This window comes from Lepidochelys kempii, chromosome 20 (genome assembly GCF_965140285.1).
Source record: "Lepidochelys kempii isolate rLepKem1 chromosome 20, rLepKem1.hap1, whole genome shotgun sequence".
Lineage (NCBI taxonomy): Eukaryota > Metazoa > Chordata > Testudines > Cheloniidae > Lepidochelys > Lepidochelys kempii.
Genome location: NC_136399.1, coordinates 6,686,168 through 6,702,903, shown reverse-complemented (window position 1 = coordinate 6,702,903; position 16,736 = coordinate 6,686,168). Strand labels below are relative to the sequence as shown.

Here is a 16,736-nt window from a genome sequence, read left to right as displayed (position 1 = left end):
AAGTGGTACAACTTTTGAGTGGCGTCCAGGCCAACAGATGAGTTGGAACTTCCGAGATTTGTCCCTAAGAAAGGAATGCATCTTGTTTATTAGCTGTAATGTTTCATACCTCTCTCAGAGCAAGGAGTACAAGGGGTTACCCTGCTGAGCCAGAGAGTGCGCCAAATTCTCCTCTTTGTTACACCTAAAGCTAGGTGAAAATTTTTAGGTGAATCCTTTTTTCGCTGAAAAATTGGGTTGATCAAAACTATTTGTGAATTTGGGTCATTTTCAGCAAATAGCTTCAGCTGAAAAAGAAAAAGAGTTGGAATTGCCGAAATGAAATGTTTTGACTTTCCGTTTAGGAACGACGTTTCGCTCAGTGATTAACGTAACTGTAAATTGGAAAAAAAAGAACATTTAGCTATGTTGAAAACCCCATGAAAATGAAACAAAATGCAACTCAAAACTGAATATGTTTTTGTTTCAGATTGAATGAAACTTTATTCAGTACGAAACTGGTTTTTTTCCAAATTTTTCAGTTGACACCCAAACCGAAAAATCGATTATTTGCCCCGCCCTAGTTATTCCTTCATTTTCAATGGACCCGCACCAGAATTTTGGCCCATTGGGATTAAGGTATCCAATGCAAGGAAACTCAGAGAAGGTTATGGGACTAACTCTGTGACTTTCAAAGGATCCTAAAGATGTACACACTGCCATAGAAAGTCAATGGGAGTCAGATGCCTGAGTCCTTTAGCCCCATTTGAAGGCCCTGGCTTAGAAGAACAGCACAGAAAATGTATCTTTCATAGCTACAACAAGAACAGTGGGAACACACAATGCAGAGAGCAAGCTACAATCCATGATAGCATCCAGACTGCAGAAATGAATGGGATTTTTCTAGTGTAGTATACAGGAAGTTGGATACAAAGCGCAGTAGAGATGGTGGGTGGGAAATGAATTATCTTCAGGCTCAAGATCTTTTTGGTAAAATTTTGCTGGGAGGGAAATTCACAAGAAACAAAATCTCTGGTCACGTCAGTTGCGTTACTGTGATGTTGCCAGTCACTTTTTCAGTGATAGTGTTGGGTGTGAGCATGTGGATATTTGTTCTCAACAATAATAATACCTACCTCATATACAGTGTTTTTCATCAGTGGATCTCAAAGCGCTTTACAGAAGAGGTCAGTATCATTATCCCTACGTTACAGATGGGGAAAGTGAGGCACAGAGCCCTGTCCAAGGTCACTCAGGGAAGAAGTGGGAGAGCTGGGAATAGAACCATGATCTTCTGAGTCCCAGTCCAGTGCTCTGCCCACTACGTCACAGTAAAGGAAATCTGTCACTCAGGTGATAGTGACTACAATTCCTAGGCTTTAGCATATGGTGGTTCTTTTGCTTGAAGAGGTCGTCGATATGATTTTCACACAGGAACCAGCTCCCCTGCCTCCATAGCTGTATCCTCCAATGCCTCTTCTGCTTCCAGAGCTGGAGCCGCCTCCTCCGACACTGATCCCGCCTCCTCTGACACTGAGCCTGCCTCCTCCTCCTCCCCAGCTTATCCCACTCCCGCCTCCGGAGCTGCTGCTGACTACCGCTGCAAAAGACCGAGATGTTCAAGTTATTCCAGCTGCAGCGTGTCACGAACTAGCTTAGTGGGTCATGATCCACACTCTACCCCCTTTTTGGTGGCTTCCTGGGATGACCAGGGAGCCTGGCTCATGAAACACCTGTCCTCCAACACCCATGAGGTGTCCCAACAGTATTTCCAAATCAAGGTATAGTGGGGTTCAAATTTTTGCCAAAAAAAAAAAAATTTCCATGGGGAGGAAAAAAAACATTTTCCAAACAGCTCTAGTTAGGGCCTCTATGCATCACTCAGGTAGTGCAAAGGGTCTATAATCCGGGTGCAAACGCACAAGTGAGAAGTCTTGCGTTTGCGTTGATACCACTGCTCATCCCCTGCGTGGCATGAGAAGCATGTCAGGGGAGGGAAGGCGGCATATTGGCTGTAAAAGGGGGCGTGGTAGAGTATAGTTCGATGCTGCCAACCCTCCACTGGCACTGGGCTTATTAAGAACCGTACACTAATGGTGCAACTTAGAGCAGCTACTGGGCTGCTCTAAGCATCATTAGAGCCAGGGCTAGTGATAACCACCAGGAAGCCGGTTCCCACTCTGTCTTGTGCTGAGTGGTGGTCGGGGGGAGGAGAACAGAGGCCTCCAGTTTGCCTGTTCCTATCTTTAGTAAACAGATGCTCGGGTTACTTACAGATGTTCACGGCACTGCCACACTCTCCAGACATCCTGTTGTGGAAAGAAACACCATTTAGGTCATTGATTTAGCCTGGCTGCTAGAAGTTAGGACACACCCTGAAACCTGAAGTCAAGGGGAGCCAAGTGGCTGCAGAATTTCCTTCCCAATAGTAGACAAGGCATGTGCTTTCAAAAGGGTGCAGTGTAGCTCCTAGCTCTACATTTCAGTGAGGTCAGACGGTCCTTAAAGCTGGTGAGGAGCAAGTTTTGGGTGCCTCCCAGAAGGTTTGGACACCTCTTATATACCAGCAAGCACAGCTCACTGCAGACTACCAGGGTGTGGTCACACGGCGGGAGAGCAGTGGTTGGAAGAGGGTTATTCAGCCCTCCAAGCTCAGAGTTTCCCCAGCCACTGGATCGCCATCTAATCACCTGTAGGATAGAGCTGGTCAAAATTCAGAATTTCCATCTCGTGGGAGATTCTAAAATTTGGATTCATCCCAAAAGGGACGAAAAGTCAAAACCTCTGGATTTTTGGTTAAATGAAACATTCTGCAGACAGTGTTGAACCTACTGAAATGTGTTTCGACTTTATCATTTCAAATACGTTAAAGTCGAAACAAAATGTTGCGATTATTTCCTGTGAAAATGTCGATGAAACTGATAGAACCCTGTGAAATATTTCAGTTTTGTGGAATCAGCCAGCAGAAACCTGCGAGCACGCTTATTTGTGGGCAAAAAAAGTGTACACCAACAATAACAGAGGCTGCTTTGCAAAAGTCAGGACCCATAGATATATTGCACCCACCTGCATTCTTCTCCCTCCAACAGTGTCTTGTACGTGGCAATCTCAATATCCAGGGCCAGCTTGATATTCAAGAGCTCCTGATAATCACGCAGCGAACGAGCCATCTCCTCCTTAGCTTTCTGCAGGGCCATTTCCAATTCAACCAGCTTTTCCCTAGCGTCCTTGAGGGTAAGCTCCCCATGTGCCTCTGTCTCAGCAAAAGCCGACTGCAGTTTGGCACACTGCAAAGAAAAGAAGAAAGCAAGCTAACCATGTGGTCATCCATTCTCAACGCCTCATCTGGAGCCCCATGGCCATTAATGAGCATCTTCCCATTGACTTCAGCAGACTTTTTAACCAGGCCTTAAGACGTTTAAATGAGCTCTTTATCATCAGGCCTTTGGATCATCTCTACTCCATGTAGACCAGAACTAGTACCTAGATACTATGGTGAACGACACACTATAAATGTGATAGATAGATGGACGGAAGGAAAGAGGCATTAGATGGAAAGAGAAATGAACTCGGTGGATGAGAAAGAAAGAAAGAAAGAAAGAAAGAAAGAAAGAAAGAAAGAAAGAAAGAAAGAAAGAAAGAAAGAAAGAAAGAAATTTCATTCCTTCTTGGTCTTTATGGTAACTGAATTAGATCAAGGCAATTGTGTATAATGCCTCACAATATCATATACAGATGTTAAATTCCGTAGGCACTTTTTTACTATTCTTCTGGGAAATCATGAAATATGTGGATGAGACTTGATTTGCCCTGGGATTAACTCCTTTCTTTCACATTGTAGGGCCTCTCCTGTCATCTTTGGCATCACTATGGGCACCATGGCAGTATTCAGGACAAGAAGAGCACATCTGTCACTTTTTACTAGCGGCCAGGGTTCATAGCAGAGATGTGTGGATGAAAGATATTTTGGTTACAAAAAAATAGAGAAGAAATGGTTTTGTGTTGAACCAAAAACAAAATGTATCAAATTTTTCAGCAAATCAGAAAAGTCAAAGATAAAACTTCACTTTAGATCACATTTCGGTTCTCCACATTGAAACATTTTGTGTCGATGTTGACTGAATTTTGGATGACATTTTTCCCCCAGCTTTAGTTCAGGGTGAACACGTTTGTTTTACATTAAGCAGAAACAACCTCCTTGTTTTTAGCATCATTGCAGGCACCGTGGCGGTATTCAGGACGAGAAAAGCACATCTGGCAGTCTGCCACGGTTGCCCTAGTGTCCAGGGTCCATAGTTTTCTATTTATCAGATGTGCTCTACCTGGTTTTTCACATTTTCAAGTTCAGCCTGCAGTCTGTGGATCAGCCGGGTCAGCTCCGAGATCTCCAGCTTGGAGTTTTTCAGATCATTGTCCTGTTTCCCAGCAGTGACCTGAAGCTCCTGAAACTGATGGCCAGAAAAAAAAATAACTGTAATAGACTGTATTTTCCGAAGGCAGATCTAACCTGATCAGGGCTAATTCTGAGAAGCAAATAGGAGCTACATCTGCTCCACACCTGCTTTATCATGATTTTGGGGGATTAACCAATCAATGGGAGATGGATATATTTCCCAGCATCCTTAATTAAAGTGACAGGTACCTCTCTGATTCGTGCGTTATATTCTTTATTCCTTAGCTCGGTGGTTAGGGTGCTATCCTGGGACTGGAGAAACCATAGCTCAATTCCATGGTTTACCACAGACTTTGAGAGACCTTGGGCAAGTCACTCTGTGCCTAAGTTTTCCCATCTGTACAATGGGAATAATACCTGCTGCACAGGGGTGTGGTGAGGATAAATACATGAGGCATTCAGATACTATGCTGGTGGGGGCCATAGGTAGATTTTCAGATGTTACTAAGAAGTCAGAAGAATCAATGTGACAAGATATCACTACTATAAACACTGTATTAATTATATTTAGTTCACATATGTGGCGCTGAATTGGAAAACTCTATTTTATCCACAGAATAGATGCACAGAAGATCTGGTTGACTCTTTTCCATGTGGCAAAGCATTGTATGGCTCCATACCTTGAAGCCACACAAGGACTCACCTTGCCTTGGTACATGGAGTTGGCTTCAGCTCGGCTCCTGTTAGCCATGTCTTCATAGTGAGCCTTCACCTCAGCAATGATTCCATCCAGGTCCAGGGCTCGGTTGTTGTCCATAGACAAGATAATGCTGGTGTCACTGATCTGTCTTTGCATTTGTGCCAATTCCTGAAAATCATACAAAGACCCCATCAGTGAGTGGCCCTTTCTCTCTAGATGCCAGATGCTGATTAAATTGCAGTAAGGGCAGTTTAGGTTGGACGTTAGGAAAAACTTCCTAATTGTCAGGGTGGTTAAGCAATTGCCCAGGGAGGTTGTGGAATCTCCATCATTGGAGATTTTTAAAAGCAGGATAGTCGGGGATGGTCTACATAATACTTAGTCTTGCCGTGAGTGCAGGGGACTGGACTAGATGACCTCTCGAGGTCCCTTCCAGTCCTACAATTCTATGATTCTCTCTAGAAACCTGTTGCTCTCGTCTATTATCATTCTCTATGTATTTCTTCCCCCAACTCTTATCGCTGTCTTTCTAGCTAGCTCGCGATCCCATACGTACGTACTTCATAGACTATCAGGGATGGAAGGGACCTCAGGAGGTCATCTAGTCCAACCCCCAACTTATTTAACTAGCTACTGAAAATAAAAATGAGGGGAAATGACTCATATGGTTAGATGTTGTACTGAGCCACAAGGAATGACCTCACCGCCCTTACCCTCCTTTACTCATGTCTTATTCAAACGCCCACTGACATTAATGGTTGTTCTGCCCGAATAAGAACTTGTAGTTTTGTCCCAGAGTTTACCCATCAGACTAACTCTATGCAGAATTTTCATGGGTGTATATTTTTTATAGGTAGTTGGTCTCCAAAAGCCCACATCTACCAGGCTGGTCACTTGTACCTGTCATTATTTCCTTGCATATATCATCTAGCCTGCAGGGTATTATTCTCAGGTATGTCTTACCGTTACAAGCAACCTCTTGACCAACATCAGGGAATGAATCGATGACCTCTGGAGCTTTAAGTATGAACAGCTACAACTTGAGCTATAGCTGCAGAGTAGGGAAGGGGCTGTAACAGCTCATATTCTCTGGGAATTAGGGGGACTTGTAACACACACTCACCACTGGGTTACATTGGGAACATAGGAATTGCCAGACTGGACCGGATGCAAGGTCCATCTAATCCAGCATCCTGTTTCGGACAGTGGTCAACACCAGCTGCCCTGGAGGAAAGTGCAAGAACACTACAATAGGCAGGGCCGGCTCTACCGGTGTTGCCACCCCAAGCAGCACGCCGAATTGCCGCCACCTCGAGCAGCTGACAAGATGGGCGCTGCCACCGGATTGCTGCCACTGCGGAAACGCCCTAACGGCACACGGACTGCTGCCCCTTGCAGATTGCCGCCCCAAGCATCTGCTTGGAATGCTGGTGCTTGGAGCCGGCCCTGACAATAGGCAGGCAAGGGAGAGTCTGCTCTCCATGATGGTCTCAGCCTGATTCTTAACAGGGATTGCTCTGAAGCATGGATTTTTAGCTCTTCCAAAACTCTTATGTCTTATCTAAAGGACTATAGAACCTCTGCAGTGATGTTCTTCCTGAGGGAGCCCCACCCTGAAGTTCTTCCACCAGTGGAATTCTCTTTGTACTCTGTATGAGTTTTACCTGGGTGCGTACCGAGAGTCTAACCCTGACATCAACTGGAGTTTTGTCACTGACATCAGTGGGAACAGAGTCGTGTTCTTGCTAAGAATATCAGGATCAGATTCTCAGTTTTGTCCTGGCACCTTGCATCATAGGTGTTGGAATTAGGGGTGCTGCCTAGTGGTTTCCATTATATACAGGGTTTACAGTTTGGTTCCATGACTCTCAGCATCCCCACTATAAAAATTGTTCCAGCACCCCTTGCCTCATTCACACCAGCGTAGTGAGGGTAAAATAGATGTAGATTTCTGCCTTTTAGATTCAGTATCATTTGCTCTCATTTTTGCACTGGTGTATATACAAGATGCAGGTCAGTGGAGAATGTGGCATTGAGTGTTGGATCTTTGGGCAACTATTCTATTGTCCTCCAACTTCTCCTGCTATTTAGACCTTTCCGTTCCTTAGCGTTGGGCCATCCTGCCATGTTTGTAAGTTTTCTGGAAGCACTCAGGAGCTTGCTTAGAAATTCCATCCCTGCAATGTTTCTGGTGACAGGTGTAAGACATATGTAAACATTTAAGATGTCCTAGAAAAGTGCTAAATATGATGTGGGGCATCTCTGTGTGAATTAGGAAGAACAGAGAACATCCTCACCGCCTCATACAGGGCTCTCAGAAAGTTGATTTCATCTGTCATGGCAGCCACCTTGGCCTCCATCTCCACCTTTTTCATGTAGGCAGCATCCAAGTCCTGAAAAATGGCAATGGAGATCATTCTTTCAAGCTCAGGGGACAGTTTCGAGAACAGGAAGGCCTGATTTCCCTTTGCCTTGCTCCTGGTGTGGTAATTTCCACTAGTACAAAGTAAATGGAAAGTGGATGCAAAACACCAACAGGTCAGAACAACAGAGTTTCACGCGGGCCTTGCACAGTAGGCAAGATACTTCGGGGCCAGGGCATAGGCAGCCAGGTCTAGTGGTTGGAGCAGGAGACAGAGTCAAGCCAAGAGTCAGCACTGGAGTCACAGACCAGGAGGGCAGTAACCAGGAACAGGTCAGGAAAGCATGGTTAAGGAGTCAGGCAAGAAGGCAGGATCCAGTGTAGCAGTCAGGCAGAGCCCAGTTTTGCAGACAACTTCCTGCACCTCTCTTTGGGTTTAAATAGCAAGCCCTGACCAATCAGAGTGTGCGGTGTTCCTCCAGTCAGGCCCAGGGAAGCCCTCCCTGATGTAACTTCAGGTTTCATCATCTCTCCAGCTCAGTTGTTTCATAGGGACACAGCAGGTAGGAACAGCGAGGTGACAGTCAGCTGTGTCCCCTGGGGGCCCAGCTTTGATACAAGGACACAGGACTGGAAAGGACCTCCCAGGTCATTGAGGCCAATCTCCTATGATTGCAGGTCACCCTAGTCATTATAATATATGAATTATATCTAATTCATCTAAAAATTAGTTAGACTGTTTCCTCCACTACTCCTACTGGGAGGCTGTTCCAGAACTCCCTCTTCTCATGGTTAGAAACATCTTCTAATTTCCAGCCTCAATTTATTCCTGACCACTTTACACCCATTTTTTCTTGTGCCAACATTGTCCATTAGCTTAAATAGCTCTTCTCCCGCCCTGGTGTTTAGGTCTCTGGTGCATTTATAGAGAGCAATCATACCCCCTGGTACTATAAAGTGCCATGTGGAGAGAATCTTCCCCAGTGTCGGTCAGACTGGGAAATGTATTCCATATTCTAGATAGGTTGACTTTGCTGCATCCAAAACACCTGTTGCTTGTGTGTCAACCGATACCGAGTAACTCTGCGCTTTCAGGGCCAGAAAGCGTTGGAATAGCCCAGTGCAAAGCAGCTATCAGCTCCATTAGCCAGTTAATCCAGATTTGTGGCCACTTTGCATTATCAGAGCAATGTGCAAAGCAGCCAGAGGATAGAGATTAGGACTGGCCAAAACTTTTTTGCCCAAACTGCGTTTTGATTGAACATCGTGTTTTTGGCTAAACTAAATTTTTCATGAAAAGTGTCTGCTTTCCACAGAAAATATTGATAATTTTGTCACAGTACCCAATGGCTGAAAATTGAAATATTTTTGACTGAACCCAAAATATTTCAATTCACACTGGGAGTCGTAGCTCAAGTGCCTTACCCTTCCATACCCGGCTCCATGCGTCTCCTGGGAAGTGGCCGGCATGTCCCTCCAGCTCCTAGGCATAGGGATGGCCACAGGGGCTCCGCACGCTGCCTCCGTTCCAAGCATTGGCTCCACAGCTCCCACTGGCCAGGAACTGAGGCCAATGGGAGCTGTGGGGTGGTGAGCAGAACCCCGTGGCCCCTCCACCTAGGAGCCGAAGGGACATGCTGGTCGTTTTCCAGGAGTTACCTGAGGTAAGCGCCGCCCGGAGCCTGCAGTCCTCACCCCCTCCCGTGCCCCAACCCCCTGCCCCAGACCTGAGCTCCCTCCTATACCCCAAACCCCTCATCCCCTGCCCCACCCCAGAACCCGCACTCCCAGCCGGAGCCCTCACCCGCTCCAGCACCCCAATCCCCTGCCCCAGCCTGGTGAAAATGAGCAAGGGAGTGAGGGTGAGGGAGAGCGAGCAACCAAGGGAGGGGGGATGGAGTGAGCGAGGGGCAGGGCCTCAGGGAATGGAAGGGGCAGGGGCCGGGGCAAGGGTGTTCGGTTTTCGGCAGTTAGAAAGTTGGCAACCCTACCCACAGAAGAGGAGAAAGTGAGCATAAGGCACCTGAACGACATCTCCAATGTGACCCCATAGCACCATTTTGAATCAAATTATTTTGCTTTTTTAGCCAAAAGATTCCAGTTTTCAATATTTTGCCAAAAAGTAGCAATTTTCCATGGGAAAAAATACCTAGTTTCTAACCCACTCTAGTATAGATGCATCTGGCCCTAACGCTGAAATACATAATGTTGTATTCCAGTGTTGCCTTCCAGTTGTATGCTAGCTGAAATTTAACAACTCAGTCCTTTCCAGCTGTGTGACTATCTGTATATAATCGTCACCTGTCTGTCTATTTGCACATATACCTGCATTCCTATAGACTTGCCTGGGAATCCCACTCTTAGAAATACAAACAGTTTAAATAAAATCAAACCAGGATTCTATTGTGTATTTTATACATTTCTGAAGTCTCTCACCCAAAATTTATAAACATGTATTAAATAAATTTCATGACCTTCTGTCCCAGTTAGGTAGGTCAGTATTGTCTGCCTCTTACAAATGGGGAAACTGAGGCACACAGCAGGAAAGCAACTTGCCCAAAGTTACTCAGCATGCCAGTGGCATTCAGATGCCCTGGCTCCCAGTCTCTTGCTTTAACCACTAGACTGCATTGCCTTCAACTTATGCCAATGGCCAAGCCTTTTCCTAATAGCATATCTTTAAAGCCACTTCCCTTCTTACAAACAGTCCAAGGTTTCCTTTGTTTTATTTGTTCTTATTTTTGTACTATCTCCTCTTCCCCATGCATGCCCCGTGCCAACATTATTGTTATGTTCATGGCATACACACAGAGAAGTTAGATAAAGAACATAAAACACCTTTTCTGGAAGGTTGCACTACTTTGTTTCTTAGAATCCAGAATCCTAACACACAAGAACCAAAGACAAAGAGAGACAAATCCAGCTGCTCCCTAACAAGGAGAGGCCTGGGTCACCTTGCTGAAGGCTGATTCTTTGCAGAATGATTGCTCAAAGCCCAGATCGCACGCTTTCCTACAAAGCCCCCTAGCCTGCAAGCAGGATCAGGAAATCCATCACACTTAAAGGGATAGCATGTCATTTTAACACAGTTTTCAACACATCACAAATTATCCTGCTGAATCAGGACCCCATCGTGCTAGGTGCCAAACAAACACCTAGTGAGACAGTGTCCCTGCCCCTGGTAGCTTGCAAACTAAATAGACAAGACAGACACAGGAGAGGAAACAGAGGCAGAAAATGACTCGCCCAAGGTCACAGCCAGGAGGAGAACCCAGGTATTCTGAATCCTAGCCCAGAGCCCTAACTACTGGACCAAGGCATATGCTCCAATTAGCACCCATCAGAGTGGAGCAGAGACAACCATCCCTTAATCTCTGATAAGGTGATGCTCACCTTCTTCAGCAACACAAACTCATTCTCCGCTGCCATGCGTCTGTTGATTTCCTCTTTGTATCTATCAGGACAGAAGACAATATGCAGCACTGGTACTGACATGTCCCAGATAACACAAAAGTCACAAAAATACCACAACCAGGTAAGCTACAATGTAAAATAAAATTCAGAATGAAAACTTTCGGATACAAATCTTTTTGTTTCAATATTTTCCCCTGTAGGGGAATTTTTGTCAACATTTTGATACAATTTCACATACACAACACACGCAAAATTAGTTTGGTCAATTTTCCTGTTTCGATGATGTTTTTCCAATCAGCACTGCTTGCAGTTCCTGCGCTCTCCCTGCCTTGGTAGACGTGCTGGGTGGGACTTCCGAAATCATTCGTTGCTGGCATAACACTGCTCCCATTTTCCCAGCAATGTCAATGGGAGTAGAGATAGGCCAATGCTCAGGGCTTCCGAAAATCCCACCCGGCACCCTTTTGCACTCGCTCAGGTTAAAAATCTCTCATCCAGCATTCGCAGCATTGTTAAATGCTGCACCGTGTCCAGGGACTTCCTGCAAAGCACCAGCCCAGAATTAATATTAGGCCTGGCAGAATTCAATGCTTATGGTTTTATCGTTTCGACGGATAACATTGATGTTTATTTTTAACCTTTTTTTTCCGATTTTGTTATCAATTTAAATGTTATAAATTCTCAAGCAGCAGTTTTCTTATTTTGCCTGTCAATATATTCTGATTAACAACGGTTGAAATTTTTTTCATTGGCTTGTGCGTATACAGTGAAATCAACGTGTACCAACATTGGCAGACAAAAATCTAATCCTTCCCAGCCTAATTGTTATGCAGAATAAAAGGACCAGAGTTTTAAAGGTGTTTAGGAATCGAAAGCTGTAGACAGACACGAACAGGGTATACTGGCCCTTAAATATATAAGGGGCCAGAAGACCCCATTCCAGAAAGCAGGAATGAATAAAAACACTGGAAATGGCCTTGCCGTGGAAAAGTAGTAATGGTCCCAGGCAGTGTTTCCCAAACTTGGGACACCGCTTGTTCAGGGAAAGCCCCTGGCGGGCTGGGCCGGTTTGTTTACCTGCCGCGTCTGTAGGTTCGGCCGATCATGGCTCCTACTGGTTGCGGTTTGCTGTGCCCAGCCAATGGGGGCTGCGGGCGGCTGAACCTGCGGACACAGCAGGTAAACAAACTGGCCCGGCCCGCAAGGGGCTTTCCCTGAACAAGCAGTGTCCCAAGTTTGGGAAACACTGGTCCCAGGAAATTAGCAGTTGGATGGGGGAGGAGGGGAACAGGACACGGTCCCTTTAAGGACCCAGGACCAGGAGCCCTGCAGTCTAGGATGAGCCAGGGCTCTCCTCTCTTCCAGCCAATCAAGAGGATTTCTCTGGAGGAGGCCAGTATATAGACAGTCTTCTCCCTCAGAACAGGGGAGAGGCCGGTAGGAGAAGGAAGCTAGATCCAGAAGGCTGAGCTCCAGCTAGAAACAGCTATGAGTGGCAACCCTGCGAAGACCAGATGCTGGCAGGAGAAGAGCTCCACAGTGGTGGGCAGAAAAGCCAGAGATTGGAGTGAACCCCTAGGGTTGCAATGCTGGATTTTATTTTTGAGACACTAAGGACTATGTGGAACCGTCTGCAATCATTAAACCAGCCCCAAGTAGAGGTTGCTACTACTCACAAGAGAGACTGTGTGGAGCTCATCAGGGGTCCCGAAGACGGACAGTAGAGAGACTGTGCTGCAGGGGGACCTCTGGCCATGAGGGGGCACTCAGTGGCAGCTCTGTCACAAACACCTAGTGGAATTTTCAAAAGCATGTCGGGAACTGGGCACCTAGGTGCTTTTGAAAATCCCACTCGGTGCCTTTCTGCATCTTCAGGAGGCTAAATACCACTAAAAACCTGGCCCTTAGTCCATGGAGAACATGAATGTGACCCAGTGCTTTCTTCACATACTTGTGCTTCAAGTCGTCCACCAGATCCTGCATGTTCTTCAGTTCTGAGTCCTGTCTTCCCCTCTCTCCCACCAGACCATCAAGCTGCTTCTTTAGGCTGCCAACATAGGCCTCAAAGACGGGCTCCAGGTTGTTCCCAGCATTTGACGTGGGCTGCTGCCGCAGCAGGTTCCATTTGGTCTCCAGAACTTTATTCTGTTGCTCCAAGAATCGGACCTGAGGTCCAAACAGAGAAAAGAGGCGCCAGACGTTGGAGACGATACTCCGGAGCACTGGCAGGTCAGTTACCCTAGCAACCTGCTCATCTCCCATTCCAGCATCAGGGAAATCTTGGTTAGCCTTAAACAGGATTTGGTCATTTTCTATTTTCAATGCAACGGAAAGAAAAAAGATCAGATCTGTTTATTTATCAATCTACCCCCTACACACTCCACTATTGATCAACCAATTGATGGATCTGTGTATCCCCCTACACACCTCTCTAGCTGTCCTTAGAAGCGGAATAACGATGATGATTATTTCAGCGGGACTTGGGCACATGCTTAAATTTAGGCCCAGGCTAAAGTGTTATCACGACTATGGATGCTTTGCTGAATCTGCGCTGATGATGACGGCTATTAAAATAATTAATAAACGACCGGGCCCACCTTGTCGATGAAGGAGGCAAACTTGTTGTTGAGGGTCTTAATCTGCTCCTTCTCCTGCACTCGCACTTTCTGGATCTCCGGGTCGATCTCCAAGTTGAGTGGCACCAGTAGGTTCTGGTTGATGGTCACCTCTTGGATGCCACCAGGAGGACAAAAGGGGAACCCAGGGTTACTCCTCCCACCAAGTCCTCCACCGAACAACCCACCACCACCAAAGCCACCAGCCCCACCACTAGTGCCAAATCCACCACCAAAGCCACCGCCGAGCCTCCAGCCTCCACCAATCAAGCTATTGGAAATGCTTTTAATCCCGCCGAGATTGTAGAGACTTCTGCTGCCAAAGACACAGTGTCTACTTCGTCCTCGGCTCAGAGAGGTGCAGCTGGATCTGCCCCCACTGGAAACAATCGCAGAGACACTGCCGAAGCCCCTGCTGCAACCTCCCACTCTGGCGTTCAGTTGCCGACTCATGGTGGCTTGTTCCAAGAGGACTCTGCAGCACTATGAACAAAGCTGCAGCATGAGAACAGAGCTGGGACAGGAGTAGGAGCCCTTCTGACACGACAGCTGCTCCATCCTCCTTTATATGTCTTTGAGCTGGGGTTGGAAGAGCAGGTGTAAAGAAAACAATCTCAGCTATTCATGGGCTTGGTTTGCCTGGCAGGAAGCCCATTCTTTATTCCAACCCGCTAAACACTTAACTTCAGCTAAACACACCCCCGGCACAAAAATGATTTTCTTTCCAGGGTGGATGGGTGTTTTGATGGTAAAATAAGCACTGTGTGACAGTCCCCAGGTTGGCCAACACACTGGGGTTGGACCAGCGACAGCCAGAGCTAAAATCGTGAGCGACTGCCTCTTTCACTAAATGATGCGCATTAAACAAGTAGAAGCTTTTCTGGGATTTGAGGAAGGATGGTCCAGTGGTTAGGGCATTCACCTGCCATTTGGAAGACCTGGGCTCAAGTCCCAGCTCTACCACAGAATTCCCATGTGACCGGGGCAAGTCATTGACCCTCCTTCTGAGCCTCATCTATGCAATGCAGATAATAGCACCTCATACCTCATAGGGGCGTGTGAGGATAAATACATTAAAGATTGAGAGGTGCTCAGATACTACTGTAAGGGGCGGGGCAACATAATTATCTAAGATAGACCTGATGTGAACCTCTGATGCTTCCTTTGTACCCAGAAAATAACCCATTGATGAGTGCATGTTCCAGACCCTACTTTGTGTCCAATCCACAGAGGATATGAGTCTGTTACTACCCCTGTCTAAGGAGCTGGAGCAGCTCATGCTTTTAGCTCTGGAGGTCCCCCATTCAATCCCTGATGTGTCAATCAAGAAGGCAGCCTTCAGACAGAGGCTATGTCTAGGCTACAGGCATAAAGCTATGGCACTGTGGTTGTGTCACGGTAGTGTAGACACTTCCTGCATCAACGGAAGGGGTTTTTCCATTGATGTAGGTAATCCACCTCTCCGAGAGATGGTAGCTTGGTTGACCGAAGAATTCTACAGCATCTACAGATAACATCTACAACATCTACAGTCAACCTAGCTACATAAAACAGGGTGCAAAATATTTCACATCCCGAATCCATGTAGTTGGGCAGATCTAATATTTTGGTGTAGGCAGGCCTAAGTCAGATGCCAATGATGATGTTGCAAAGTTAACATTGTTAAGTTTTTCACTGTCGTCAACGCACATAGGAAAGGAGAGGAAAGCTCGGATTATGAAGCTCTACCCCAGCTTTCCACAAAGTGACTAATTGGCAGGGCATGGAAATTGTATCAGTTAGGGCAGGTAAGACACATGGAAGGGCTGCAGGTGGAATCGCAACTAGTGTCATTATCATGAAAGACGGCTCAGCTTTCAGAAGTTTGGGGAATACTTTCCTAAGATATTCAGTATGGTCAGTTGAAAAATTTTTCCCACATGAAAATATGGTTCTGTCTAAATTTCCTATTTTCCACTGGAAATTTTCCAATTGCAAAAATGCAAAACCACTCAGCGAGTGTGAATTTTTTTGCACTGTCTCTCACTTTTTCTAGTGAAAAAAATGGAGAAAAAAGGGGGTAGGGGAAAGTACAAACCCAGGGTTGTGAGTTCAATCCTTGAGGGGGCCATTTAGGGATCTGGGGCAAAAATTGGGGATTGGTCCTGCTTTGAGCAGGGGGTTGGACTAGATGACCTCCTGAGGTCCCTTCCAACCCGGATATTCTATGAAATCCTACAGAACTGCAAATGGAAATCTGAAATTGTCATTTCTACAAACCAAAATGACATTTTACGTTTGAACAAAATGAAATTTTTCATTTAATTTCAAATCAACATTTTTAAATCACATGAAAGTTTATGTTGTGTTTTGATAGATCCTACAGAAACTGGGAGAGGGGGGAGATTTTGAAGGAAAATGTTGGTTTTCCAAACAGTTTTGGAAAATATTCTATGTAAACATAGGTTGTTACTATTATTATTATGGTAGCAGCTCAGAGCCCCAGTCATGCAGCAGGACCCCAGTGTGCTAGGCACTGTACAAATACAGAACAAAATGATGGTCAATTTCCCAAAAAGTTTACAGTCTAAGTAATGCTGGATTTTTTATTATTATTTAATAGATCTTATGTTTAATACATCTTGCATTTTGAGCTGGATGGGAACCAGATTTTCTTTTCACTATGATATTCCTTGATTTCCAATTTTTTTTCCTCAGGACTGAAATGGAACAAAAATTTGAAACTTCTCATGAAACAAAATTCTGAAAAACAAACTCATCAACACACTTTGCTTCAAGAAAATCAAGATGTTTTGTTCCAATTTCAACCTTTTTTAAATCCTTATGAATGTTTTATAATATAAAAGAACATTTGAAATGAAAAATAGAAATGTTGCGGTCCAATAATGTCGAAATGGAACAAGCTTATTTAAAGGCTTTCTTTCATTTATTTCCCACTTTCTGCAAAAGGTGTCACTTTAGATGAATCAGGATTTTCCAACAGAAAAACCTTACACTGGAAAATTTCTGAGAAGCTTTACTTACATTTGTTCTTTAATAGCACGGACTCTGATGCACCTCATCACTGAAAGTGAACAATGGAAATAATTTGCCTTATTCTCCTGGTAAGGAAGCTATTTTAGGAGCTGTCACAGTATGAACAAACGTACAGCTCTAATGACTTTCTCTACATGCAATTGTCAGTCTTTGATCTTGTCATATCACCTACGTGCAGAATGCTCTGCACTGCGGTCACCCTGCGTGTCTTAAAGATGATCATCTTTTTCTGCCAGA

General features: G+C 45.4%; 1 protein-coding gene across 1 annotated transcript; it reads right to left on the bottom strand.

The window, feature by feature from the left end:
* Nucleotides 1-1,358: 1,358 nt before the first annotated feature.
* LOC140901041 (keratin, type II cytoskeletal 5) lies at nucleotides 1,359-13,916 on the bottom strand. The gene is made up of 9 exons (XM_073319209.1): nucleotides 13,446-13,916; nucleotides 12,800-13,014; nucleotides 10,828-10,888; nucleotides 7,370-7,465; nucleotides 5,076-5,240; nucleotides 4,302-4,427; nucleotides 3,046-3,266; nucleotides 2,254-2,288; nucleotides 1,359-1,579 (listed from the first exon to the last, which is right to left on the bottom strand). The coding sequence occupies exons 1-9, from the start codon at nucleotides 13,914-13,916 to the stop codon at nucleotides 1,359-1,361; spliced, it is 1,611 nt and encodes a 536-aa protein (XP_073175310.1).
* Nucleotides 13,917-16,736: the final 2,820 nt, after the last annotated feature.